The sequence below is a fragment of the Haliaeetus leucocephalus genome, unplaced genomic scaffold (genome assembly GCF_000737465.1).
Source record: "Haliaeetus leucocephalus isolate CR32 unplaced genomic scaffold, Haliaeetus_leucocephalus-4.0 Scaffold228, whole genome shotgun sequence".
Taxonomy (NCBI): Eukaryota; Metazoa; Chordata; class Aves; order Accipitriformes; family Accipitridae; genus Haliaeetus; species Haliaeetus leucocephalus.
The window spans coordinates 20,891,573-20,917,769 of NW_010972664.1; the positions used below are offsets into that span (position 1 = coordinate 20,891,573).

General features: G+C 38.7%; 1 protein-coding gene across 1 annotated transcript in view; it reads left to right on the top strand.

Annotated features, from left to right (window-relative positions):
* Nucleotides 1-26,197, top strand: part of SLC22A15 (solute carrier family 22, member 15) — a 35,961-nt gene that overhangs the window by 4,464 nt on the left and 5,300 nt on the right. The window contains exons 2-10 of the mRNA XM_010567448.1: nucleotides 9,978-10,190; nucleotides 13,283-13,415; nucleotides 15,340-15,504; nucleotides 16,504-16,633; nucleotides 19,002-19,217; nucleotides 20,548-20,688; nucleotides 21,466-21,551; nucleotides 23,637-23,757; nucleotides 24,722-24,794. Coding sequence (XP_010565750.1) covers nucleotides 9,978-10,190; nucleotides 13,283-13,415; nucleotides 15,340-15,504; nucleotides 16,504-16,633; nucleotides 19,002-19,217; nucleotides 20,548-20,688; nucleotides 21,466-21,551; nucleotides 23,637-23,757; nucleotides 24,722-24,794 — 1,278 coding nt within the window. The remainder of the gene's footprint in view (nucleotides 1-9,977; nucleotides 10,191-13,282; nucleotides 13,416-15,339; nucleotides 15,505-16,503; nucleotides 16,634-19,001; nucleotides 19,218-20,547; nucleotides 20,689-21,465; nucleotides 21,552-23,636; nucleotides 23,758-24,721; nucleotides 24,795-26,197) is intronic.

Consider the following 26,197-nt stretch of genomic DNA (forward strand, 5'->3'; position numbering starts at 1 on the left):
TGTTAGGACTTTATCTGAATAGAAAGTGCAAAACAAATCTGAAATTGGTGAACAATTTAAAATGAAGGAAAGAGATGGGTATTACACAAATTGCATTACAATTTCTAGTATAGGGTGCTGAAGGTGTTCCAGGAGCTTCGTGACAGGCATGCTGCTTACCTAAAGTTACTTGCGCTGTAACTTAGGCATAGTTCAGCTGTATCTGTAAGGTATGTAAGCAAGGTGGCAGATATAAAAAGGATTTATAGAATTGCCCTGTAACCTTCCTTCACTTTGATTACCTCACTGTTTGGCTTTTTTCTTTATGTCTGTGGGAGAAGTAAGACTTCTAAGTCCAGCTGGTTCTCAAGAAAGCAGTTGCAGAATGTGTGTCAAATGTGTGCAGCCACTTAGGTGGAAGGGTGGTTTCAAATGAGGCATGAATACAAACATAAAAAGTAGGGGCCCAAATTTTTACTTCTTGAGGTAAGCTGCTTATTCCCACAGCTTTTTGTGCATTGTATCTTGCTCAGAACATGCTTATGCTAAAGGATGGTGTTGCTTTCCTTGTAGAAGTGATGAAGGCTTTTAGAGTAGTTGCATCACTGAATATAATTCCTTGTTCTGATATAGCTTATTCCTGCTTGGGAAGGCTAACTAGGTGGGTGTAAGTATGTAAACTAATCACACGGAAAGATATGCTGCTACCTATTTAGCTAAGAATATTTCTACCTGAAAGTCGGTGTAACTTCTAAGTGAAGACCAATCCTACCATTTGCTCCAGTTGGGTGGGAGGAATCTTTTAAGGGAAAAAAAGGTAGTTCTTTGGTCACATGTTACATTTCACTTCAATGATTTGGATGCTAACCAAGACTCCTTGGTCCTTTAATGGCCTGTAAATAAAACATAGCTGCCAGAAGAATCAGAAATATAGTCAAGACCCAGTGTGGTTGGTCTGTCTGTAATTACTCCTTTCAGATCCTTAACTGTTCCGTAAAAGAAACAATCACTTACCTTTTCTGATATTACAGTTATAACTTTAAAAACATGACTGCAGCTGATGCAGACATTATGCTATATTCTGCAGAAAACATGAAATAACAATGCTGAGTTGTGACATGCTTCATTAGCAGTGGGGTCCTTAACTCTCAGATATAACACAGAAGTCTAGATTCTAATAACTGCTTACTCACTGATTAATTTTAAGTAGCTAACTTACTATCATTTTTTCAAAAAATAATCCTGAATGGAGGGGGTCATGAATACCTTATCAGCGGCCTACATCTCCATCTTCCCTCAAAATTATGCTTTGTCTTAATCCAAAGCAGTGCATTATCCATATAGCTAAGCTTTAAATTTATGCTTGTATGTAGGGGAAAACTATGGTCAGAGCAAACTTGAGGTGGAGAAGAAACATGAGCTGTAGCTTTGAGACCTTCCCTTCTTTAGCTGCATCAGAACTACAAAATACATTTAGTTGAGCTCATATTTAGGTGGTTCTGAGTGTCTTTCACAGTTGCTAGGTGGTCTTGCTCTTCTAATGATTACTACATTTGCTCTGACACTGAAACCACATGTTCTGTGTGTATCCATATAAACACATCTAGTCAGCTTTTGCAGTTTAACTTACAAGGCTGACTTCAGTTTCTGTGCAGTTTAGTCCTAGAAGATGCCTGTTCAATGTGCTGTTGTAAAGGCCTTAACAGAATTATTGCTGATGGGCATAGCAAGAAGCATGAGTTTTGGGAGAAGCACAGAGAAGTAGATAATCTGAAGGCCTAGTAACAGAGGGAAGGCAGCAGATTGTTCTGCCTATTTAAAAAAAAAAACAAACCAAACAAATGAAACTTCTAAAAAAGTGAAGGCTACATGCTGTGTAGAGTGCAGTGCTCTGGGGCTCTTTAGCTGTGGCTGAATGCCTTGCTTTTGCAATGTCTTTTTAACAACTGGGAGTGGAAGGTGCCTGGGAGGCACCGTGTCAGTGGTGATTGGCATCTTTATATGGAATGTGGGTAAAACATATGGGCAGATATTTTCAGATTATTAACAATAACTTTTTTGTTACATTGAATATTTTGTGCAATGGGATGGTATTTGGATTCAGTGGAAGCTGAAGCAATCCCATCTTCTGCTATTAATCAAGATGGCTTTAAGCCTGGCAAACTGTTGAAACAATCCATCTAGCCAGTCTGTTCTCTGAGCACCTTCAGAAGATGAGCCTGGGAGTTCACAGGCATAATTCTACTGGACAGGATGGATTAAGAATATTTGTATTATGACACATCATCTCCCTTTCCTTCTTCCCTGCCCACGTGTACACACGGTCTCTAACTTCCCATGTTTTGTAGGCAATAAATTATCTGTATTTTTCCAGTAGCAAGCCACATCATCAAGGCTCTCCTCACTGACACTTCCTCCATTTTAGAGACTCTAATTTACTTTTCTCTCAGGTGATAGAACTGGCAGATGTGTAATTGAACTCAGAATAATTGTTTCCAACTTGCACATGATTGTTCCTCTTTATTTCTGACCCATATAAAGTTTTGTGCTCTCAAATGCTTTTTTTGTTTAACTGGCGTAGTTAATATAAGTACTTCTATTTATAGGTAATGTAGTGCTTCATGTGCATTGTTTGTGTTAAGTAAAACCTCTGCTTGCTTTTTTGCAGGTACCAGCCTGGTGGGACTGAAGTCCCTCTGGAGCAATAGCATCTGTTTTCTAGGTCTTGTCTGTTTACAATATGATCTCTAAGTTTGGGACTTAACCTGGTTAAACATTTGTGTTTGTGTTCACCGGTCATTTTCCTAATCCTGGTGGGCTTGAGGGGGAAAGGGTGTTAGGATTATTTGCCTTGTAAGGCACAATGAAGCTTTCGAGATCCTCAGGTTAAGAAAGCTGAAGAGAATTGTATGTATAGCTTATTCCAGCTTTCTGTTTGTGGTATGCTGTTCAGTTATTGGTGTCTTAAAGAATAGAGAGAGAAAGACCAGAGCTCTTCAATCTCTTTCAATTTGCAGACCTCCTACAGGTGTCCCACTGAAGATGTGGAATCCTTGTGCAGTAAATTTAAGACTGCTGACAGCATTGTGTTTCTTAATTATTTTTCCCAGAACATTAAGAAGTAATTTGGGGACTTCTGAGGCCTGTAGGCTGTAAGTTGATTGGTTGCTGATTTAGCAAGTTCCACCACAAAATTGGAAAACTGTTCTTTCAGTTCTGGACCATGATGTTGCTCTGAAATAGCAGTAAACCCAAGATTTTTTTTAAATTTAAAAAAAAAACCAAAACCAACCAAACAACAAAACACAAGTAGATCCAATTGCTTATCCTCAGGCAAGTCCTTAAAATGAATAAATGAATGAAAGCAGCTTATACAAATGTCAGCAGTGTCTTTTAGCATGGATACTTAAATAGCAGAAACTTCTGAAGTAATCAGTGTATGCTTTTATTGCATCTTTTTACCAAGTTAACTGCTTTAGTCATTTGGTAGTGAGGAAGTCCAGGCACAGCCTAGAATGAGCTCTTCTCATAGTCTTAGCAGAACTCCCTCTGCGAGACCAAAGATGCTTACCCAATGTTCTTTGGCAGTGTCCCAAACCAGTGTGCTAAGGTGTGAACTTTGATCTCTTATGCTGGCTGTGACTCAGATATGTTGATAGCCAAAGCAGGCTGGAAGATATGGAGAGAAAGAGGGACAAAGATGAAATGCAGACAAAAGAATAATCATGCTTGTGTGTTTCTTTTTTTTTATCAGCAGCTGCTGACTTTTTCATGTTATCCTGTAACGCTATTGAGACAGTTTGTAGTATATTCATAGACTAGAATAGGAACTTCTGGCACTTTTTTGTTCTCCTGTAAGTCCTTTACGTAAGAAGAATGGAGTGGCACTTCTGATGTGGTATTGATGAAACTGTACAGCTGGTGTTCAGCTGAGGAGTCTTGGCATTTGATTGCATGCTAATGTAATTTAACTTTCTTGAATATTCCTGTTCAAGCACAGGTAGTATTTATAGTGCTTTTCATTAATTTTGGTTCTTGGTTCTTGTTTATTGGCTTGGTGCTCTAACTTACCAGTGTGTGAGCATTTTTGGCAGAGAGGAACTGGAAGTTTACATGTAGGTATTTTAATAAGGCACCTAAGCTTTCTTTCTGCCTTCTGTTTTTAAAGGTAGAAAAATAATACTTCCAGCTTCCTTATTCATGTTTAGAGGCCTGTCAACCTATGATGTGAAGGTGACTTTATTTCCCTTGCTCAGGGTGATCCAGTCGTAGCAGTGGCAAGTCCTCTCGCAGCCCTTTTATGAGTACATGCTAGATAAGTATGTTTGCCTCCAAGTGTTGCACATAGTCCAGCATACTACAAAAATGCAAATGCTTTAGGCTATACTGCCTGAAGTGGTTCTGGACTCGTTTTCAGTCTACCAGCATGCAGTCAGCTGCTGTGCTACCTCTTTAAACATATAGTAAAACTTCTGTTAATTTCTGCCACTGAACTTGATGCTTTGTAGGGCAAGGCTGTGAGTCTTTTTCTCTGGGTGGTGTACTTAGTAATGTGCCAGAAGCATTGTAGGATCTGGCTACATTGTAGGTATCTAGCAAATTCCAGATCTCTATAGTACCATGTGCATTGCTTGTACCTCTTAACGTTATTTTCAAGAAAAAAAACCCGTACTTGTGGTCATTTTTAATGTTTCTGTGGTAGGTAGCACGCTAGGTGTTTATTCAAGAGCCCGGTATACCACCATAGAGGAATCCTACTGAACTCTTTTCAATCCTGTAAATTGTTTCATCTGTCCCAGAGCAAACTGTGTAGAGAATTGTCTTGCAAGATTTTGCTTCAATAGAAAACTGACAGCTGACTTAACAGCAAGCTCATTATCTCTATCTGTAGCACTGTGGAGAAATCCAGCTTGCAGGAAGTAATAGCAACCTGTCTCTTGATGGTAAGTTTTCTTATTTGTGTATTCTGGTATTTGGGAGAATAGGGTGGTGGAAGAAGTAGAAGAATCTTGTGCTATTGACACAATTTAATGAAGTATGCATACTCACAGAGTTAAATTCACTCATGTGATCTTGTGTGAAGAATATTGTTTTGTTCTTGCAGAACGCTTTGTGGAACTTTGTTTTGACTTTCCTTTGTCACCCTCTGCATTCCACCTTCTGTTTTGCTCTCCAGTTACAAGCAGACTGACAAGCAGTCTTGGGTTCACTGACAATAACTGAGAAATCTCAAATGGTATCAATTTACCTAGGAATACTGGATCTCTAGAATGGCACTAGTGACAAAAGTGCAGAGCTGAAATTACTTCCCTAAATTTTGCTTGTAAAGATCACTTCTGTGTGTTGGCAGAAAAAGGGTAGATTCGTTTTCTCGTGATAGACTACAAAATAATTATTAAAGCAACTTGAGCTGAGGAGGTGAGAGCCTAGGTCTGTATCCTGCAGTCCTATCACCAATGCTATCACCAGTTTTGTCATCATTAGGTAGGCAGGAGTACAGGTACAAGGTGTGTGCAGGGTTCCCATGGCCCTGTCAGGCAAAGGTGTGTACACAGGAGCTGGCTCTTTGGACTGCCTTTGCAGAAAACTTGTGTAATGAAGTTATTTGCTCTTGAGACTCAACTGTTTGCCTGTGCTGATGGGAAGTAAAGCAGGCCTTGTCTGTGTGTGTGCGTGCTGTTTGGTGGCAGCAGTTGCTTGACTAATCTGCACGTGTGCTGCCTGGCTGGTCTGAGCAGGAGCAGCACCAAACCCCTACTGATGCCATTGCCTACCAAAATGATACTGAGCATGAAACAGAGTTGATGTGTGTGTTTGGATGTTTGGAACAGAGAAGAAGGGGAAGCTAGGGGCACGTTTTCCACAGACCTGTAGGAAATGAGGCTCTGAGAGTTGCGGTTTGATGTACAGTGTTAGATTTCAATGTTGATGTTGAAGAATTCTAGGATAAAGCTGTGTATGGGCTTGGGCAGACTTTGGACCTTTTTATGTAGATTCTGGAGGCCTACACTGTAAGGTTGAAAACCTCTGAATTGGGTACGTTTCTCAGTTTCTCTACAGAAACCCTAAGTTCTTTCAAAATGTGTTGACTTTCTCATTGCACAGATAATAATCAACAGTGGTTACATTCTTCATGGGGAATATTTCCTATCAGAGTGGGGCTGGGTTTAAGTGTCTGAGAGATGACATTGTGTTCTGCACATGATGGGTCTTTGCTTTGTAACTACAACATAGCCTTTCCTTCTGTCTTAAGGTGTTCTCTCATTGTGCTACCAAGAGGGGGAAGATACATTGCTAGAAGAGTGTGTTGTTAGCAGCAGGTAAAAATTTTGCAGCAGAAAGATGTTTTAGGGCTTTCCCACACAAGACTTGGGGGGGAAGTTCATGTGTCTTTAAAGGCAAATCACCCTTTTGAAATAACTTGGAGCAGATGAGATCATCAGACTTTCAAAAATAAGGTGGCCCTCCAGCTTTTCAGCTGCTTGTCATGGGTTCAGGAAAAAATGACTCTAATCCTAAAATGTTACCATCTCTTAACTGTAGGCTTCTGCCAGAGCCAGGTTCTTCCTTAATTTCTATCTTTCCTTAAGGTGCAGTTTTAATGTTTCTGTGTTTGAAAGGTCAGCAGTTAGTGGCTTACTCATTATTTTGTTCAGCAGTGAATGCTTCAGCTGATACTTGTCTAGAATAACCAGGCTGGTTGTGAATTGCTAATGAGCTGATTAAAAAGGTTGAAAGCACTTCCTAGTAGAATTTAAGTCTTGCTTTTGTTTTTCATTTGTGCTTAATAATGGGTAAATTATGAGCTCTAAAAGAGTTTCTTAAATTATTTTTGTGTAGTTTCGTTATACATAAATGTAACTATTTAAGTTCTTCCTCTCCCTCCCTTGCTAGTCTTATTAGAGATTCTACATTTTCCTTGGTGTTATTTTCATAATAAATTACTTCCAACAAAGTTGGTCAAGACATTCCAGATATTTCTATGAATACTAATTTTAAAATGTTAATTTAAGTTAATTTCAAAATCTGTTAATGAAATAGCTATAAATGGCTAAAACTCCTTCTACTTACCAGAGAAAGTGAAAGTTTACAGGTTGTTAGCGTGTTGCCTTTTAATAAATCTCCTTACACCATGGACTTCTAATCTAGACAACTATAAAATTTTAACCTACAGAGAATATAAACAAACAGGAGAAACTTAAACCAAACTAACAAAACTCAGCATTTCATCATCAGTGACTATGAGCTGCTGCCTCCTCCCCCTGTGCTTGGTGTTCATCTTGATTAATACAGATCAGTGCATGGAATTTTGGTGGGGAACTGTTAACATCCATGTAGAGCCAATTAAAAATCTTTAATGAATAGAAGGTATACATTAAGTGACATAAATTTTGACTTGACTTGCACTATATGGGTTGTAGAACAAATGAAAAATTAAATGCTTTGTTTGCCATGGTGTGTATAAAGTAGCCATTTTATACCTTATAAAGTTGTTTTATATAATATTTCTATTCTGATTTGATAGCATTTTATATTGATTACCAGCCCACACAACTGTGATTGCTAAGTGCAAGCGTTTTGAATTCTTAGAGGGGGAATCTCCAGATTCATTAACAGAAACCCCTGCCTTTTATTTGAATGTTAAAAACTGTATTCTGAATTTCTTTAAGTTTGCACTTCATCATATTTAAGACTACTTCTAGAAAATATTTCTGGTCTTCAGAAGTGTAAATTTTGGGAGGTGTTTTGTGGGTGTTGGTTTTGTTTTGATTTTGCAATGAAATGAAGAAGGTTTACCATGCCTGTTAGCCAAAGTACAAGGCGGATGATCACTAGGAAAAACAGTCTTGTGGCAGCAGTGACTCCAGTGAACTTCAGTATAGAACAATACTATTTGATAACATAAAACATGTCTCCATCTTCATACATTTTTCTGATTCAACAGATCAATTGAAAGTGTTTCTATCTTTGTTATATCCTTGCTTGCTGCAGCCACTAGGATGCTTAAGGCTGGATTTTTTTATTGAAAAAATATCTGTAGTGTTTCTTTGTGTGCCTGCAATCACTTATTTTTTGATTTGGTTTTCTGTAGCTGGGGTGGGTTTCACCTACAGCAAAAATGAAAAGTGTTATGCTTTCTTTCTCTAAACTAAATGCCTTGAGGATTTCATTTCCTGAACTACTTCAAAAATATGTTTATTATTTCACAAGACAAAAGCGAGGATGTTATCACTTAGTCCTGACATGGATTGTCTGAGATAGTTGGAATACAGGGATGCACCACAGATCATGACCTGTAATTCTCATTTCTCAGTAATTTCAAACTGTTCTTGAGAGTACCGTATCCATACATCCCTAGCAACATGGCCACTCAGCTTTGTAACACCTCTTTCCCCATGTAATCTTAGTCATTGCCTTCTTTTGCAGACAAAGTCTTTTACTTTCACCATTATCTATCTAGAAGTTATTTAGTTTAAATAATAACATACTTAACAGATTGTGGTTTTTCTTCCAAATTCCTTTTGATATTCAATAATTCTATATTAAAAAATGGGAAGAGAATGATTTTTTGAAGTATTTACCTCCTGCCACTACAGTAGCAGTTGATCATGTAGAATGCAAAAAGGAGCTGATGGAAAGGACATGCTTTCAGGTAATAACTCGGGGGTCTCTGTGTTAATTTAGTAGTAATTCTCATTCAGACCTGGGTGTAACTCTGCTCAGCTGTTGAACACAGAATAGGATTATGTGGCGTTGCTTGCATCGGAATTCAGAGGTCCTCAGACTTTTTTTTTTTTGTGCCTATCTATGGTCTTCCCAGTTTTGAGAATTATTTATGTAGCAGCTTTCTGAGAGAACACACTTCCTGCTGGTACTTTTTTCCCAAGAACATACGGAGGAGGTGCTGGGAGCAGAGCAGGGACTGTATTCAGGAGGTAGCTGAAGTGGGGTTTGAGGATCGCAGTGGCGTGGCTGAGGGTTTTTTTTTAATGGAGGTAGTAGTAGCCAGGAGAAGCAACAGAATTTTTTTTTTATCAGGAGGTACTGTGCTGAGTTACCATTCTTCAGTGAGGGCTTGTGACAAGAGGCATTGTTATTTGGAGAGGGTGGGGGGGGTGTCTTTGTGTTGTTGCCAGCAACTCCTTTTGCCTCAGAAGATGTTGTCAGCTGTCTTCTGTTGCTGAACTTGTGGCACTTCTATGTTCAAACAGGTCTAAAACCACTGGGTTTTAAGATGGAGTTGTAACGTAGCCTGTTAAAGCAGTGGCCTGTGAATGTTCTTATGAGCAAGCAGCAGTGACCCAGCTCTAGACCAGGCTTGAAATGTCTGGGTTTCCAGCAGTTGTATTTATTCTTTCCTAAACAAAGCCAGCTGTTAATTGTGGTATTTAGACCTTGTGTGTCTGTATAAATGTGTAGATATATTAAAAAATGTATATGTATGTTCACATGTGTGCCTTTATCTCTTTTTTTTTTTTAGAGTAAAACAGGTTCACAGAAGATTAAAAAATAGGAAAGAATTGATTTTGGTAAAACTGGGAAAGATTAGATATGAAACAGTGAGGAGGAAATTTATTCCAAATATCCAAGTAGAGGAATGAACAACACAGGTGGAAGGAGAGGATATAGTAGAATAATATACTTGCATTAATGGATAGTTTTATTTTGTCTCCTTAGTATTACTAACAACTTTCCATGCATCCAGGAGGTGTACTTACTGTGTGTGAGAGTTGGGGGGCCTCTGACTGAGGGAAGGGTGTCAGGAGAGGAACTTTTTTTTCTCTCAAATAATCAACATATCAAAAGTGCAAGAACCACCGTCTTGAAGTTATGGTTCTTTAGCGCATGATATTTGGTAGATGGGGGCTATACATGGCATCTTGTAGTGGTAGAAGGTGAATATAAAATACGAGTATTAATACTGATTTGATTCAGCTGCAGAGGAAGCATTGCTTGGATGTATGTTTAGCATCTTTGGTTTTTGTCTTTCATGCCAGCTCTATGTGGCCACTGAAGCCATCCTCATTGCACTGGTGGGCGCAACTCCTCCCTACCACTGGGATCTCCAAGAGCTCTCAGCTAATTGGAGCCATAGCAACCAGTCAGTGAGTGAGCAGAGAGCTTTTGGGGAATGGCTTCTGACTGCCAATGGCAGTGAGGTGCATAAGCACATACACTTCAGCAGCAGCTTCACATCAATAGTCTCAGAGGTAAGTCTGAAATGTGCTTCATTGCCTTGTGTTGAGTAGTAAATCTTATTGGGTTGGTTGTAGGCGCCTGGTTATACTGCTTTTTTCTTCCATACCAATGCATGTTTTGATTAGCAAATGAAACAGGTGCTGCCTCCAGGTAGGGAACAGGTAATCTATTCATATATTTACTGGCAAGAAAAACTAGCTTTTTTTTATGCAGATCTTGACCAAAGTTCTGCTCCAAAACTTCTAACCTTCTTCATGTGGAAGTTATATATTGGATCCTGTAGCCTGGTTCCACAACTGAGCTGGAATCATGCTATTTCTTGTACTAATGTACTCAAAATCCCTTATGGACCCTGAGCTCTTTCTGGCCACCTCTTGTGATTCCCTTGCTAAGGTCAAATGCCTGTAGTGCATCCATCATGCAGTTAGCAAGCAGTGGAGGAACTGGAGAGGAACTGGCTTCTGCAGTCTTTGCAACTCCAGGTATGAGGGAAGACATGGGCAGTAGGGAGTCAGGTGGACAAAGCAACTCTCCCCGTCCTATCCCAAAACAACTTTTAGCTTTATTGGTGTGGTGGTGTGGCCTCTGTGTTCTCTAAGTGTCTTCTTTTGTGGTCTAGCCACAGTCCCTACAGAAATGATTCCAGACTCTGCACTGTGCAACACCTGCCCTTCCTGGGGCTTTCAGAATCTGTTAATGTCAAATTGTTCTTGGAAGAGCCCTATCTGAGTGCATCTGTTACAAGACCTGAATTTAGAGCTGTACAGTTGAGTGAAGTGTAGTACCACTTGATAATTCATGGCTTTTGTCTGGAGGCATTAATGCTATCTGAATTAGCCCTGTAAAGCACTTTATTGTTTATAAGCATATTAATAAAATCTCCCAGCTTTGGAATAGTACCAAACAGTTGTGTACAACAGGCATTGCTTTTTATTCTGGTAATAAAGAGGATATGAGTACTTCTGCCACTATTTAAATTAAAATCGTAATGGATGGTGGATTGTTTTTTAGCATTATTTAAAGCTCAGTAAGGTTTTCAAACTTTCTCTGCGTTTTTCTTTTTTGCTTTTTAATTTTTCCAAGATTCTTTTAGTCTTTTAAACTTGACAAGTCAGATGTGTGTGGAGCCTAGCAATGTTTTAGGACATAAATTTTATAAAGATTCTTAGGCATTTTAGTTGAATGAATATGAAATGCAGGTAAAGAGCAAAGTTTACTTGAAAAGTACAAAACTGGAAAAAAAAATCCCAAGGCAACTTGTGTAGATTCTGCTTTGTAGTTCTTTAACATACTTCTCAGTAAAGGCCCATGTGTATAAAAGTCTTGTTACCTCTCCCGTTTCCCACTGTTAAAATAGTTTTTTTCAAAATTTTAGCTGAATGTGTGGTATATTTGGAAGTTGAGTTATGTGCTAAATATAAAGATGTTAGATCACACTTATTGGGGTATATCTCGTCACTATCTAATTTCATTACTGATGTGTAAAGAAGCTTTTTCTACATTTGAGGAGGAGTAATGCTTAACTTGTGGCATCACTTACTAATAATATGACCATTGCAAATTTACACTGAAAAATATTCTAATGTAAAAAGCTTGATTTATGAATATCAAGCATATACATGTAATATGCTTTATGTGGAAGCCCTTTAGAGGCCGTCTTAGCTGTTGAGATTAATTTGCAGAACAAATTTTGCTTTGCAACCAAATTATCCCTTAATCCCCAAATGATTCAGAAGGCATCTAATGTCACTGAGTTTCAGTGTTGGCAGTTTCCTTAATGTTTATACCAAAAGTTAGGGCATCATTCTTGTAGCTTGTATAAAACAAACTGACCATGTTATTTCAAGGTAAAATTAATCTCATATGCTGTTATTATGCAAATTTATTTTTCTGGGAATTGTTTTTAAAATCTAGAGAAGCTTCAAAAACTGATTTGTTGTCACATGGTTAGTTTTAGAATTGAATTTTGTTAGTCTTGTTGCTTTATGGGCATATTACCTACCGTATCAGTAAACACCTCACCATTAAAGTGACAATTCAAAATGAAGCATATACTGAGAGTAAGCAAGTTATGTTCCTGGAGCTTCTGAATGATTTTGTTTTGTTAGTTCCCTAATCTTGGTGAGGTTTAATTGCACGGCTCTGTTCTCATGGTGAGGTAGTTTATAACTGAGCTTTGAAATAATATAAGCTTTGCTAGAAAGGATATCTAATGGGATTTTGGTAGAGGAAGAGAAGATTATGAGGAGAAGATTAGAGTGTTATTGCAGGGATAATGACATAATCACCAGCTTACCAGCACAGGAAGAAAAGTTGGGTATCACTAAAAGGAAACATTATCTCAGGGTGCAAGAAGAGTAGAAAATTAAAGAACAGAAGATGTGGAGTTCTTAAAATAGAAAAGGAAATAACTTTTGAACAGTGAGAATGTGGCATATTTTCATTCTACAGTTTTGTGGGGGAAAGACTCTCCTGTCAGATTCAACCTGAGACATTAATTCTGTAAGAAGCAAACATATGAAGATCAGGTTTGTATTTGGAATTGAGAAGAACTGGAAATGACACAAATTACACTGTGAAAAATATGAGTATTTGCAATACCAGAAAACCTGTCTAATGCTACCAAAGTGTTTCTCAGTGACAAGACAGTTCATAAGGAGGAACATATGCAGGGTTATCTTTGGACGTAAACCACAATTTTTATTTTTGCGTAGTGTGCCTACACACTGTGGCAGCATAGGTCAGGAGGTAGGACTGAGTGTATTTATGCTAGTAGATTTGTGTGAGAAAAGGCAATAAAAGGGAGATTGGGAGAAGGCTGCAAAAATTACAATATTCTGAGGGATCTGTCCTTGGTTTCAGAATCAAAGACTGTACGTGATTTGGGGGAACTGTGTAATTGGTTAGTACCACCCGGTGAGTCAGACAGCAGTTGTGTTTTGGTGACTATCTGATGCCTGACTGAATGTGATGCTTAGGAGATTTATGCAAAGTTTGATTTTCCTTAAAGTATGTTATCCTCCTCGAACTATTAGCTGTTGGTGAACTGCTGAACTGTTTGGATTCTGGTTAATTAGCCTTTTCTTTTTTTTCCTCCATCCAGTGGTTTTTAATTGGCAACACATCATACAAAGTCAGTGCTGCCAGTTCTTTCTACTTCAGTGGTGTGTTTGTGGGAGCAATCTCCTTTGGCCAGCTCTCAGATCGCTTTGGGAGGAAGAAAGTCTATCTCACAGGTAACCACTGCCACCTAACAAAATGAATGAAATGGAGGTGTTGTGTCTCTGAAGATCCATGTCAAGAGCCCGGTTTCTGCTGAGAGCTTGATATGCAGCAGTGAATCATGTGCTGTGATTTTTTTTTTATTTATTTTTGTCCTTCTGGTATACTTCAGGAATGGAAGTAGGGACAAGAAATTAATATTTGACTATTCAATCACCACCTGAATATCTGGGAGGTGTTCTGGATTTAGGAATTGTACCATAAGGACTTACACTCATGCATGTCATGCTCATGGGATCTCCATGTGTTGCAATAAATATTCCTAGTAACCTGCTAGGAATTTGTTGCACATTTTATCCCCTGTCAACATGACTTATATTTTTATGTATTTGTGATCCTCATCGTGTTTTAAAGCTCACAAGCTTTTTTACTGTCCCCAGATCAGACAACATTTGGAACTTCAAATTTTGTGTATGTATTTATGAAGTTGTGTGTCAATGGATGAGCACGTAGAATTAAAAAATGGATTATTTTTTTAAAGGAACAACCTCATTCAAAGCAGATAAAGGTGGGCCTGCTATGCAGTGCAAAGTCACCATGTACTGTCCCTAGTAACGTTTCTCTTCTCTAGTTTGTATAGACTATTTTCTAAGAATGAGGGGAGACACCCAGTTCTCTTTAATGTCTTTATCAATGATCTGGATGAGGGGATTGAGTGCACCCTCAAGAAGTTTGAGATGACACCAAGGTGGGAGGGAGTGTTGATCTGCTCGAGGGTAGGAAGGCTCTACAGAGGGATCTGGACAGGCTGGATCGATGGGCCAAGGATAACTGTATAAGGTTCAACGCCAAGTGCCGGGTCCTGCATTTGGGTCACAACAACCCCATGCAGTGCTACAGGCCTGGGGTAGCGTGGCTGGAAAGTTGCCTGGCAAAAAAAGACCTGGGGGTGCTGGTTGGCAGCCAGCTGAATATGAGCCAGCAGTGTGCCCAGGTGGCCAAGGCGGCCAACAGCACCCTGGCCTGTATCAGAAATAGTGTGGCCAGCAGGAGCTGGGAGTGGTTGTCCCCCTGTACTTGGCACTGGTGAGGCCGCACCTCGAATACTGTGTTTGGTTTGGGGCCCCTCGCTACAGGGAAGATGTTGAGGTGCTAGAGCATGTCCAGAGAAGGGCAACGAAGCCGGTGAGGGGCCTGGAGCTCAAGTCTTATGAGGAGCTGCTGAGGGAACTGAGGTTGTTTAACCTGGAGAAAAGGAGGCTGAGGGGAGACCTTATTGCTCTCTACAACTACCCGAAAGGGGGTTGTAGTGAGGTGGGTGCTGGTCTCTCCTATCAAGTAACTAGTGATAGGACAAGAGGAAATGGTCTCAAGTTGTGCCAGGGGAGGTTTAGTTTGGATATTAGAAAAAATTTCTTTACTGAAAGGGTTGTCAGGCATTAGAACAGGCTGCCCAGGGAAGTGGTTGAGTCACCATCCCTGGAGGTATTTAAAAGATGTGTAGATGTGGTGCTTAGGGACATGGTTTAGTGGGCATGGTTGACAGTTGGACTTGATCTTAAAGGTCTTTTCCAACCTAAATGATTCTATGATTCTATTTGGTCATATATTTAATCTGTGGCTTCTGTATGGGGATAAATATCAAGCCATCTTAACTGGAGCCAGACAGTAATTCTGAGTATATGAAAAAATTGTCTGCCGTGAACTGAATTTGAAGGTTTGGTACTGCAAATTATGTATCAGAAACCACTCCTTTTGTGTCCCCCCTTTTATGATACTGACTTTAAGTACTTAAATTTCTGTTCAAACCTGTGTTGTAGTTGTTGACTGTGATTGCTTGGGACAGATGCCACTGAACATCAAGTAAAGATACTGATAAATGCTTCTGTTTTAACTGAAGTACTCTTCTGAAATGAAACCTTTTGCCTTGTTTTCCAGGTTTTGCTCTTGACATCTTGTTTGCCATTGCAAATGGATTCTCACCCTCGTATGAATTCTTTGCTATCTCTCGCTTCTTGGTAGGGATGATGAATGGTGGGATGTCACTGGTGGCCTTTGTTCTACTGAATGAGTGTGTGGGTACTGCCTACTGGGCATTAGCAGGTAAAGTTTGAGTGCCAGTGTCTTTATTGTCAGAATTTATAAATTTCAGTCTCTCGTACTGCTTGAGACACACCACAGCTAACACCATAGCAGTTGTGAATTTAACTGCTTGAGCATCTGTGTGACCACAGTCTTTGAGCCTGGCTTTGTTTAATACGAACCTTAGGCAAGCATGGTAGATGGCTTGGGGCCATTCAGTTTTCTGCATCACTCAAGTTGACAAAGGTCCTGTTGAAACATCCCCTGTGAATGTTACGCAGCTAACTACTAATCCAAGGTTCATGATTGCTGAGCTCTATCCATTGGAATTTTGGACTCTGCTAAACAGAGCTTAGTGTTTGTATGCTAAATATCAATTCTTTCATTCCTGGCAGTTCTTCAAAAGAAATCAAAAGTGTTTTTATATAATGGGAAAATGAGACAACTCTTTATGTGTTTAAAAAAAAAAAAAAAATTGTCCCATGTGGTAATCCACCTTAGAATTTAGAACAAAAGATCCAGAGACTCTTAACTGTCTTGGTTGCTAGTGTTGAAGCTGTCCTTCAGATGTGCCTATAAATTGTACTGTTACAGCTCTGGGGCCTGACTTACCCAGTCTGTGACAAGTGCCAAAGAAGGGCTATGCTGAGACTGTTGTAAAACAGAGTATCTTGCAAATCATGAGCTACAAATGAATACTATACATTCCTAAAAATACTAGTTTTTCAATGGTTTGTAGTATTTATTTTTACACATAGAAAGCTAAAACATTTATATTTGGAATTACAAGACTTAATTGTTTATGGGGCTTTGGACTTGTATTGATCTTTGCAATTAGATGTAATACTTATGTCCTGCATGGGTAAAGGACAGAATATTCTTTTGTTGAATAGCTGTGGTTTTGCCTGTATCACTCAGTGAATTTTTCTTAATGAAGTGTTAGTTTCTGTCTGATCCCATGTGTTGAGATTTAATGTCCCTTAAAGGTGTCATAATGTTTTGTTTTTAATTGTATGTTAGGATCTATTGGTGGCTTGTTCTTTGCTGTGGGAATTGCCCAGTATGCTTTATTAGGGTACTTCATTCGTTCCTGGAGAACTCTGGCTGTTGTGGTTAACCTGGAAGGAACAATCGTCTTTCTTCTCTCTCTGTAAGTTATTTTTCAAACTGAGTTTCATCAAGAAAGATGTCAAAAATAAGAAAGAAAAAAAACAAAAAACCAAAAACAAAACACAACCCAACCCCAAAACCCCAATGAGCAAACCAAACAACTAAGTCAAGGTGCCTTTCTAGGATGGCATGAAATGGTGTAACTAAGGTATTTCTCTCAACTTCTACCACCCCATGCTCTGTGGTTTCTTTAAATAGCAGTGCTGCAGTATTTGAAAATGTAAGTGTACATTGTATTGTATATGCATTATTACTGTAGATGGGAACAGTCTCTAGAGTAGTGTAGAAGCCCATCCTGATCTTTAACTGGTATATGTAGATGATCTAAACTGTTGTCTGGTATGCTACAAGACACTATCTATACATGTTGAAAGATACAGAAATGTTTTTGTGGTTGTGTAATAACATGATGTTTCTCTTACAATTGTGCTTACACAGAAGGAACAGCATCAAAATTGCTTGCACATAAGTCTTAAAGGTGACATGCAAAAGAAAAAATGGGCAGCTTCCTTTTATTTTTCAAATGTGATTAGGAAAGCATAGGAAGAAGGCTTCTTTATTAAGTGTCATGGTTTACCCCCAGCCAGCAACTAAGCACCACGCAGCTGCACACTCACATCCCCCCCCTCCCAGTGGGATGGGGAAAAAAATGGGGAAAAGAAATAAAACTCATGGGTTGAGATAAGAATGGTTTAATAGAACAGAAAAGAAGAATCTAATAATAACACTAATAAAATGACAACAGTAATAATAAAAGGATTGGAATATACAAATGGTGCACAGTGCAATTGCTCACCACCCGCCGACTGATGCTCAGTTAGTCCCTGAGTGGTGATCCCCCCTGCCCCCACTCCCCCAGTTTATATACTGGGCATGACATCACATGGTATGGAATACCCCTTTGGCTGGTTTGGGTCAGCTGCCCTGGCCGTGTCCCTTCCCAACTTCTTGTGCCCCTCCAGCCTTCTTGCTGGCTGGGCATCAAAAGCTGAAAAATCCTTGATTTTTAGATTAAACATTACTTAGCAACAACTGAAAACATCAGTGTTATCACCATTCTTCTCATACCTAGCTCAAAAACGTAGCACTGTACCAGCTACTAGGAAGACAATTAACTATATCCCAGCTGAAACCAGGACATTAAGATAGTAGGGGTTTTGTGTTTGTGGACTTCAGCACTGAAAGCTATATGATGCAGTGTGCTCTTCTTGCATACTTCCTGACAGCAAAATCTCAGTAACTTAAAAGAAGAAAATAACTTTAGCTGCTGTTTAAACTTAAGGCTTTTTTTCCTTCTGACATCTATTTAACTTCAGTAACTAACTTTATTCAAAAAGTTCTTTGCTAAAGAGTCAACACATCCTTTTGAAGGAAGCATCAGAACTCAGGGAGAGGTCTTAGAGGCTGTTCATGAGGTGGAAGGCAGAGATGACACTTCTGATATTTCAAAACTTAATGGTGTTTGGGGCCTTTGGAGAAAAATTTTAGCTTTCAGATCAATATGTACAATTTTTTTGAAGTGCTTTGTGCTTGGGACTTCAGAGCTGTGCTCAGAAGCCTATCTTACTGTAAGAAAAGATTTTTTTTTTAATTTCAAATTTCACACTGCCTCCTTCCCACATTGCTTAAAAATTACTCTGTACAGAAAATGCTACCAGATTTTTTTTATCATGGGGAAGAAAACATGTTCCTTTCTAAGCTTTTTTTTTATAAAAGCATAGAATCACTTCCTTTAAATTTAAAGGAAAAATGTCACTTCTGGTCAGAGGCAAAAATTTTAAAAAGCTTCTGGCAAAAGACTAAAGTTTAAATTAGTTCTGGGAATCTGAAAGTAATAGAAGATTTGTTTTTTACGCTGTGTTGGCATTATAGGCCTACCAAATGATCAGTACACATGTGGAGCAAGAGCATGACCTTTGCACAGCCTCTGTCTTCCCATCTGCAGGAGAGAATTCGGGGAAAAAGTTGGAAAATGAGGAATGGAAGACAACTAGTTGTTGTTACAAAAACATCCTGTGTTACCTTTAGTAATATGGTGCATCCTTAATTCTGAATTCTCCGAAGACAGGGTCCTAATGATACTGCAGCTTGTAGTATTGTGTATGTATGTGTGTGTATTTATGTATATACTCAGTGTAATTTCTTGGTATCTAAATTACATGTGACTTACGTTCCCTTTCCTTTCAAAATGCTTTGCCTCTGTTTCAGTAAGTGAATTTTATACCTGAAGGGTTGTTTGAGAAATTTTGTTATACTGAAGTGTATTCCAGCCTTATTTCCATAGACAAGTCCAACCTCATAGAAAAGAAAAGCCCTAAAGCTGCCTGTGTATGTATGTGTGTTTTCAGATTCATTCCAGAGTCTCCCCGCTGGCTCTATTCACAAGGCCGGCTGAATGAAGCAGAAGATGCCCTCTACCTCATTGCGAAGAGGAACCGCAAGCAGAAGTGCACTTTTTCATTAAAACTCCCAGCAGAGAGGAGCTCCAGAGAGGCGGGCAGCTTCTTGGATCTGTTCCGATATAAGATTCTCTTGGGACGCACCTTGATCATGATGTTTACCTGGTACTTGAAATACTTTGTAGGCCCAGCTGTGCTACCACTGTTGCCTCTTTTTAAGTCTTTGAGAGAACATGTTGCTGAGAATTGGCTCATCCTGCAGATAGTACTTTGTCTCAGCCTGTATTATTAGGGACACTACCTAAAAAGGATCCTTGTATTATAATATTTCCTTAATGCATTTCTAACATGAAGCCATTTTTACAGTCTAGTTCTGAGGTGTGTTATCTTTGCATTTGTCGTGCTTTTTGAGTCTCAAAATAGTTCGGAACTACTTCTTCCTTTCTGACCCTCAAAGGCTGCTGAGATTAGTCGTGCTGTCCTCCTCTTTGGCCCAGTGCAGTGTCAGTACTTTCAGTCACATGGATTATTCTTTGTTTTCTGTGTAAGGAGCCCATTAGCAGGTGGGTGGTCTACCTTGTCTGATGAGTGTGTTTATTTTCTTAAGAGAAGGTGCTGCCAGTGCTAGCAGTTGCTGTAGTAAGGAGCAGGAACCCATGATGCTACCTCTAGTCACTAGCAGAAATTTAATGCCAAAAGTGCCTGTTTTCTTTCAGATAGTTCTGCTAGCCCTGAGTCTTTTGCTGCTACTTTGAAATAAACCTTATATATGATGTAGTATGTGAGTCCTCTGGAGTTACTGTTCATACAGTTGCTTTTATAATGCATATATTTGGGGAAGATGTATTGATTAAGAAAAAAACAAATGGCATTATTTTGTCAGCAGACAACATAGAGCTGTTTTCCTGTTGCTTTTCCAAATGCTTATTGCAGAATAGTCAATTTTTCTGTTCCTTAAATAAGAATTGCTGATTTCCTGCAGAATGAATTAGTGACCTGTTCCTTTCCTCTCTGTAAAGATGACATCCAGTCAGGGTTACAAAAGAAAAGTAAAAAATCAGAATTGGAGAGTGAATAAAACTGGACCAGGGTGTAGAAATTAAAAGAAGGTGGAAGTGTCATCTGAACTGTTTGAGAAAGAGTTTGCACATAATTGGAAAAGTATGGATGAAAGTAAAACCTGATAAAAACAAAAAGGACAAAGACATCATTCCTCAAGTCCAAATAATATGATCATATTTTAACTTTATTCTGGTTTATGCACATTCTTCTTAAGTGTATTCTTGAGTTTAACTGAGTTGTAAGTCTGGAATTGGGTCTGTGGAGAGACAAAATGGTTTCTTTACCTAGAAAGCATCATGCACTTGTAGAGAAACATTTTAGACCTATCTTCTGAAACACTAAATATAGTTTATAGTGTATTGTGCCAGACCAGTGCTGTGATTTGGCAGGCAAAGCAGCAGCTCTGATTTTATTCTTTTTCTGTCTTCTGCAGGTTTGTGTGCAGTTTGGTTTACTATGGTCTTACTCTTAATGTGGGTGACTTGGGTGGAAGTATTTATGCCAATTTAGCCCTTTCAGGGCTGATAGAAATCCCAGCATACCCAATATGTATTTACCTGATTAACCAAAAATGGTAAGTATGAAATTTATTTACCCATTCAGGGTTTTGTTTTCTGACAATTTTTCTCAAAGATAAGTTTCCTGTATATTGCATCTCCTAGCTTGTATCTGTCGTGTGGGGCTTCCTGCTTCAATTTGAAAGTGCCATTGATATGTCTTTATTTCAAATAACAGTTTAACTTGCTCTCAGTAGCTCACTTCATTAATGAGCCGTTTCAATTTGGCTCAGAGATGAGGCTGATCTCCTGGATCAGTAGAACCTAGCTGTGCTGACTCCATGCTAACACAAGATGGCGTTCTTCCCACCTCTGTCTTGTAATCCCCATTCTCACTGTTATGTCAAAGCTATTGCAACTAAACTCAGCTGAAGCTATCGTGTGGTTTCGTGTAATAGTTGCTGTGTGCACTAGTGTGTGAGCAGAGCTGTTGATTAAGATATTTAGCCTTTTCCTGAGCCATGATACTCTGGACAATGTCTTTCACTTTTTGTAGAATTCACCTCCCAATCTCTTCTCTACGTGTCTCCTGAGGAGCTTTACAAATGTGCACACACAGCGGGAAGCAAATCAAAATCCTAGAAATTGTCAGCCACTGCATAAAGGCTTCTTGGCGCTCATTTTAAGAGCGCAATAGAAACTTGTTTAAAAACAGTGTGAGAGGAAGTGTTTGTGGGAGATGACATTCAGAATTTCCAACTGCAAATAAAGAGACAACGTGAATTTAGAGGACTCATTGCTCTGCAAACTACAGATCTAATGCAGAATAAAGCTTTGTTATCCTTGCACATCAGGTTTGGTCGGAAGCGAACATTGAGTGCGTTTCTGTTCCTGGGAGGATTGGCTTGTCTTATTGTCATGTTTCTTCCTAAAAAGAAAGGTAAATATTTCCTTTTGTTTCTGGAGTATGTGATAAAAATTGGTAAATACGGTATCCTACAGCCTAAGAATTTGATGGTTGCCAGTAGATTACGCTCATACCATGTGTGAGTCTCAATTTTTGAAGCCAGAGAAGCTAACTCGCAAAAAGGATAAGCAGCAGCCTTCCTAAAATCTTAAGGAAATCTTGTTGGAAAGGTTTGGATTTCAACTTTTGTCTTTGGATTCTGCCCTTTACTTCTGATCATATCAATCATTCCTTTCCAGTGTTTCTGACTTAATCCCAAAGAATCATGTTTCTTGGGGTATCTCATTAGCCAAATGATATGTCAGTAGTACCCGTGCAACTTGTATGTATCTCTCCAAGTGGAAGACCAATGTCAAAAGATCCTCTAAGAATTGAATATTGGGGCAAGTTTCCATCTTTTCTTCACTGTTCTGTAATGTTCAAGACTGGTGTGATTGTGGTATTAGTAATGTGGCCACATAACTTTTAGTTCAGAGAGCAGTCTGAAAGTCTTCTGAAGCAAGGGGTCTTCAAGAAATGTGAAATGAAATGTCTTTTTTGTAAAGGGACACTAACATTCATTTCTTCATTTTGCAATTTTGTTTCTATTGTTTTGAAAAACATTGGAAAGTGAGCAATTTTTCCTTTTAAAACTAGCTACATAAATTCATCTCAGCTTGTTAAGATTTGTGCGTGTATAATGTGTCATAAGGAGAGAAAATGCTTCAAATGTTTGAAGCATGATTCAAAAATATTAAATATTTATGATGAGAGTGTGCATAAACTGTTCTAGATGGCAATGAGTCTAATAGGTGAAACTTTCTTTAAAGGGCTGCAACTCAAGTTTCCAGAAATATTCCAGATGCTAGACACTGGACACTCAGAGATATTCTGGTTAGGCTGGTACCAGTCATCAAGTAGTTTTTGCATATCAGTTGAAGTACAATGTGAAAAGAAAAAGATTTTCAGAGTCTAGAACTGTGAGACCCCAGGAAATCAGCTGTGTTGAACTGCCAAAGTCAGCCAGGTGCCCTAGGAAGCAAAATGGCTAACTGACCAGAAGCAAGCACCTGTCTCTACTGAGCATGATTTGTTCAAAGCAGTAATGGCTTATGCTGTAGCCTGCCTTGGTAGGCATTTAATGCATGTTCTGATGTGCCCAGTATAAGTGAATAAGCACTGGCTGTTCAGACAAAACTGAGCTGGGTGCAATATTTGGTATGGTTCTTTACAGCATCTTCTTGTCTTTTGTTTTTCTTCTAAAGTAATAATGTTAGAAGCATGTTATCGTACTATGGAATTGACACTGAATAGGGCTCTTTTTAGTAAAACAACCTTGCTCGCTTTTGAAAAATGTATCCATTATTCTTTTCTTAAACTACTTCTAAGTTCAGTATTTTATTAGTGGTAGACTCAGAAAATGTTGAGGTTTAGTTTCAGCTTTTACTATGTTTATGGGATTTTTATCTTAGGTTTCTAAAATTTGATATTCTAGTAGAGCCTTAATGTAGGATTTCAGTGCTTTAAAGATGTCACTTACTGGAACACCAAGGACAAGGAAAGGAAAACTCGGTTTCTCTTTTTTCTGGTATTCAGCAATAGTTCCATTCTATAGTCTCTGGGACTGTTCAGTCATTTAACCCAGTCTTTTTCTACTAGATTATATTTAATAGAATGGAAACAATTTGGGGCTAGTTAGCAAGTCTGCTGTGAATTTGAAATCCATTTTTTTCAGTTATTTTTTCACAGTGTGTTAGATGGAGAGTTTTCCTCTTTGTACAAATTTGATTGCACAGATAAAGGTAATAAATCTGTAGAGACAGAATATAAATTATGTTGGATGATTTCTGCCATTGCGGCCTAAAAGAAAGCTCCTTGGGTTCTCTTGAGTTTTGAGAGTTCCCCTGAAGGTACAGCTCACCTCTGACAGATACTGTCCTTTAATAGAAGAACGCTTGGCTGCCATAGCAGATTCTTCAGTAGATTCCTTTTTACTCCATACCGTTGTGTGACTGAAATGATTACAGAGATGTATTTGAGTGATCGAAAGCCTTACAAGGGTCACATTTTATCTATCAGATACTGGAGTGTTCGCAGTGGTGAATAGTCGCTCTCTGTCTTTGCTGGGGAAACTGACAATCAGTGCTGCATTTAACATTGTCTACATCTACACATCAGAACTTTATCCCACAGTGATCAGGTAACACAAGTTAATTTTAAGGTCCTCATTTTTCTGGTTCTCTTACCTGATCACATTTTACTTCTCTTTTTTTTTTTCTATTAACTTACCTTTTCATTTGAGATTTTCATTTATGTATAATTATTATGTGTAGTTCTATATGCAGAATTTCTTCCTTTATCCTCTTCTCACTTCCTCCTCCCTCAAATTTGCAGTGTTCTCTTCAGACTAACCATATTCTTTATATAACAGTAAAATAGTCCTTTGGTTGCTTGGTATGCCCACAGCCCCTCTCCACTAATGAGGATAACAATAGTATTGCTGATATTTCTTTAATGAGTGATATCTGTAACTTTTTCAGTGCTTTATAAGCCAGACAACTCTATTAAACATTCACACTTGCTTAACCAGCAACATGAAGATGACTGGTCAATAAGCTTTGTAAAAGTAACTTAATGCTTCATAGGCTGTATGTAAGCAACAGTAAAGTTTCACTCACTAGAGGCAGAAGTACCTTGTGCTTGTGCTGACAGAGCAGACAAAAGCATCTATCATATGGGTCCAATTTTTAATAGATATTTTAACCAGGTGTTATTGTTGATGATCAGCCACCAGTGAAACTATACTGTGGTGTTTTTCATGGGTGGGCAAATCTGCTGATACATAGAATTTGGATAAAGGAACTTAGCCAAAGTTTCAGGCAGAGACAAGACGCATTAACTGAAATTACACTTTCTTTGCCTCTCTATATGTGTGTGTATGTTAGAATTCTGAATCTGCAGGGGATTTTTGCTTCTCTCTAAGCACAAAGTGTATGTTTTAATTCCTGTCCTGGGATGCTTTCAGTTATATTTGACTTTTCTTTTCCAGTTAATGTGATCAGGGTCATGACTGAGGGGGTGTTTTTTCCTTGCTCATTGGCACTTTTCAAGTCATAATTTCTCCTATGCAAATGTCACTGATTAATGATTTTTTTTCTTCTTAGGAATGTTGGAATGGGTGCCTGCTCCATGTTTTCCCGTGTTGGTGGAATCATTGCTCCTTTCGTCCCTTCATTGGTTTGTCTGAACTTCTCACTGTTATATATGTTTTTGTTTTGTGACTCTGATGTATCAGAGGCTTCTAGAGGTGGAAATGTTTTGGATAAATTATGTATATAAACTAAGATATGTAAATTTCATGTCCTAACAGTATTGTGGTAGGCCAAAGGCATTGCAGTATATTCTGTGTGATTAGACAAAGTCAACATTATTTAGTTTGGGTGTTTTAAGCCCTGTAAGAATTTTGGGACTTAGCTAGTGGACTTTAGCAATATAGTATTTTCAAAATACCAAGATGGTGATACCCAATTTTAAGCCTGAAGCAAGTAATAGCAAAACCCCCACATAGTTAAAAGATCTACTGCATCAAGATAAAGCATATGGGCTTAATAACTAGTGTTTCTGAGAAAAAATAAGTTTTACCATCAGTGCATTTCATTGAATATCCATGGATTATAATTATCAGCAAAGTGGTTCATCTTTCAATGAATGAAGATGATGATGTGGAGACCTGATATACTGGCAAGGATTTTGAACACAAACTTCTCAGCAGTCTGTCAAGGCAAAGAAAAATTCTGAAGAACGAAGCACGGGGATGATGCTGTTATTCTCCTCTATGTTCATAGTCTTATGTGTATGCAGGTAAAAGAGTGTGCCAGTTTTCCACACAAACTGCTTGCTGAGGTCAAGTGACAATTCCTTTAATGTGACAGATTTCACCTGGAACAACTTTCCTGTCTGCCATTTGCTATCTTGTTAGGTCAGGCAGAAGGGCAGCAAAAGGGCAGGTGAGCACAGTGAGCCTTTTAATCTGCAGAATGAAACATGGGGTAGGTGAGAGTATGAGCACCTCAGGGGTACAACAGGCAAAGCCAAGACTGGTGCAGGTTTCCCAGGCAGATGTAATAGGCAGCTTCTATGTAGCAGTTGGGACATCCATTATGTTGTATCTGGCAGAGATTTGGCACTGCAGGAGACACAAATCTTGGATCATCATGTTTGGAGGGGTCCCATGAAAGTGAAAATAGCTCTGGTTAAATAACGAATGAACATTGATTTGAGGAAGGAATGAACTATTTTTGTGTTGTGGAATTTCTTCAACTATTTTAATGCATTTTTTCAGTATCTTTTGTCTGGGGATCTTATAAAAAGGGTAGGAATAGGAAAAGTTAGTTGCTGAACTAAAAGATGAAATGTTGCTCTTGTATTTGATCACAGCCTGTTACTTTCTCAATTTAGAATTGCTCTTTACTATACAAAGTGAGTTTTTGAAACAAACAGCTAAATTCTTGCCTTTTTTTAAGTGAGCCTACTTTACTGGTTGTCTGAAAGTGAATGTACACATTTTGGAGCTATATTGTAGATGACTCGTATTTTTGCACACACCTTTCCCCAGTGTAGTTTTGCTTGTAACAAGCTAT